The 2,434-nt window shown below is 36.3% G+C and overlaps 1 protein-coding gene across 1 annotated transcript; it reads left to right on the top strand.

Moving 5' to 3' along the window:
• Positions 1-204: 204 nt before the first annotated feature.
• On the top strand, positions 205-1,528 carry LOC107766771 (2S sulfur-rich seed storage protein 1-like). The gene is made up of 2 exons (XM_016585617.2): positions 205-411; positions 1,079-1,528. Exons 1-2 carry the CDS (start codon positions 248-250, stop codon positions 1,341-1,343), a joined length of 429 nt encoding a protein of 142 aa, XP_016441103.1. The 5' UTR covers positions 205-247; the 3' UTR covers positions 1,344-1,528.
• Positions 1,529-2,434: the final 906 nt, after the last annotated feature.

The raw sequence follows: 2,434 nt of genomic DNA, 5'->3' as shown, positions 1-2,434 counted from the left end.
TGAATCCGAACAAATTAAAGAGCTTTCTGGCAGCACTTGCATGTAAAATTGACGTGGGAGGTTAAAGCCAGCCACGTTTACCCTTCTGTTAACTTTCTTCATCTACCTTAGCAGTGATACAACACGTACTTTCCATGCAAAGCATCGAATCTGCTATAAATTTACCCTTAAAATCGAATTCACAATCACAACATTTCACCTCTCCCTAGCTACTATATTCAAAATAAACACACTTAGCTTGATCACCATGGCAAAGCTTTCACTTGCTGCAGCTCTTCTCTTGTGCTTGTTAGCCGTTGCAAGTGCCAACACTTTCACCGACACTACCATTGTGACGGAGGACGATACCGACAATCAGGGGTCACAAAGGTGCCAAGAGCAGATTCAGAGGCAGAGGCTGAACCACTGCAGGTAATGAGAGAGACCTTTTGGATTAATTAAGAGGTGTCGTTCTGTATATATAGCTTCACGAATTCTTATATGTGTGTGAATATATTTTCTAAACAAAATTTTATTTTATCCCATTTTACGTGATGTGGTTAGCCGTAATGCCCGGTTGTGAATTTCGCACAAATTCTTTATAATTTTTGAAGAAAAATTTACGTATTAGAAAATTACGATAAAAAGTAGTACAACATAATTAATTAATAATAGTTCAAAAGTTTGAAAATAGTTTGAGAAAATTGCAGTAATTTCTCTTTGACCATACAAAATGGACTGATATTGTTTCAACATAGTAGTGCATAAAGTATTTATAAATTTGAGACATAAAAGGAGAGCCTTTAAACTGAGAGAAAATTATATTATATATCGTATAGGTTAAGATGTTGCATACATCATCACTAGGAGCAAGGATTAGATAAAAAGGTTCTAGGTTCGTCTGATCCATAATTAATGATCAAGCTCCGCCCATGTACATCACTAATTGCAGGATCTACATTTAAAATCAACATAGACTCAAATTTACTTACAAGTTTAACACAAAACCTTCGTGTAAGATTTTGAGTATACACTAACTATACACGCTGTACCACTTGCGTGAAATTTTTATCCTAAAACTTTATCTCACCGTTTGCAGGATGTACCTATCAAGAAGCCGCCAATATTACGGCGACGAGCTGAGCATGGTGACAGATGATGAAGAGAGCAACCAAGGACAGCAGCATCTCCAACAATGCTGCCAGGAATTGAGGAACATGGACACTCAATGCCGCTGCGAGGCACTTAGGAGAATGGTGATACAGCAGCGTGGCGGCCGCGGCCAAGAGGCAGAGCGCATGTCAGAGAGAGCTCGTTACCTCCCCCGCATGTGCAACATCCAGCCTACTCAGTGCCGCTTCTAATTAAGCTGAATAAGAATGGCGTTTAGTTTACTAGTACTATAATAAACACACCATCGTGTGTCCAGAGAATATTTGCAGTGTCTTTGGTTTTACTCTTATGAGAAGTTAAATATATGTAAAGGCTATGAAGTGAACTCGTTTTGTATGAATAAATCTCTTGATCACCTTGATCTTTTAGAGTATTATATATAACGAGATTAGCCAAAAAATATTAAGCTAATTATAGATCTAGCTTTAGCACAGAGGTTTCAGTCAAACTAACAGCGGCATACATTTTAATTTACTGGGAAGTCGAGCTCAATAAAAAAAATTAGTTGTAGTTAATTTATTTAGGTGTAGCGAAGGATCTCAATTTTTAAAACGGAGAAACACACTACTCAGTGATAAGATTTAATGAAATGTTAGACCATTTTGTTGTACTTACCAGCCCTTGATGTACTACTTTTTTGTTCTTATAGTAATCGAAATTTACTTACCAGCCCTTGATGTACTACTTTTTTGTTCTTATAGTAATCGAAATTTATTGAGTTGATTAATTCAAATTCGCTGAGAAAGTACTCTCTAACTACTTGGATTTTTTTATTTTTAAATTAAATTTGAAATCTTTTGTTAAGGAAGGAGGAATTTCACCTTTAGTGATACCTAGTACATAACTGCTAAGAGTGAAAATAAATATTACACGTGGAATTAACTATGTTCCTGACATGGCAAGATATATGGATCTTTAGAAAAGTGACAGCTGAAGATGAGTATTAATGAAGATGTGAGTCTTAATAGGCACGAGCAAAACGTCCAAGAAACGAAAGGAACGGTTGCTCGAGTCTCTTTAGTGATCTGAAGAAGCACCGGAGGAATGAACCAAAACGGTAAAGAAGGTCAGGTTCATTGATCTTCAATTAATGGGCATGAGTGATAACAAGCGTTACAGAATCTTCACGCAACAGTAACGATTACCAATTATAACGTTTCATTAATGTCATTAATGCTCATAATGATTCGATCATAAAGGGGAAAAGATGTTGTACTTAGAGATGACTATATAAGGAAGAGAAATGTCATTGTGGGGATACGTTCTGATGATTACTAGAATA

Source organism: Nicotiana tabacum, chromosome 10 (assembly GCF_000715075.1).
Source record: "Nicotiana tabacum cultivar K326 chromosome 10, ASM71507v2, whole genome shotgun sequence".
Taxonomy (NCBI): domain Eukaryota; kingdom Viridiplantae; phylum Streptophyta; class Magnoliopsida; order Solanales; family Solanaceae; genus Nicotiana; species Nicotiana tabacum.
This window is presented reverse-complemented; position numbering and strand designations above follow the sequence as displayed.

Bases quoted from the DNA above. Each gene is read 5' to 3' on its own strand.
- LOC107766771 (XM_016585617.2), top strand. From the start codon at position 248: ATGGCAAAGCTTTCACTTGCTGCAGCTCTTCTCTTGTGCTTGTTAGCC. The intron at 412-1,078 runs GTAATGAGAGAG...CACCGTTTGCAG, and splicing joins CAGAGGCTGAACCACTGCAG to GATGTACCTATCAAGAAGCC.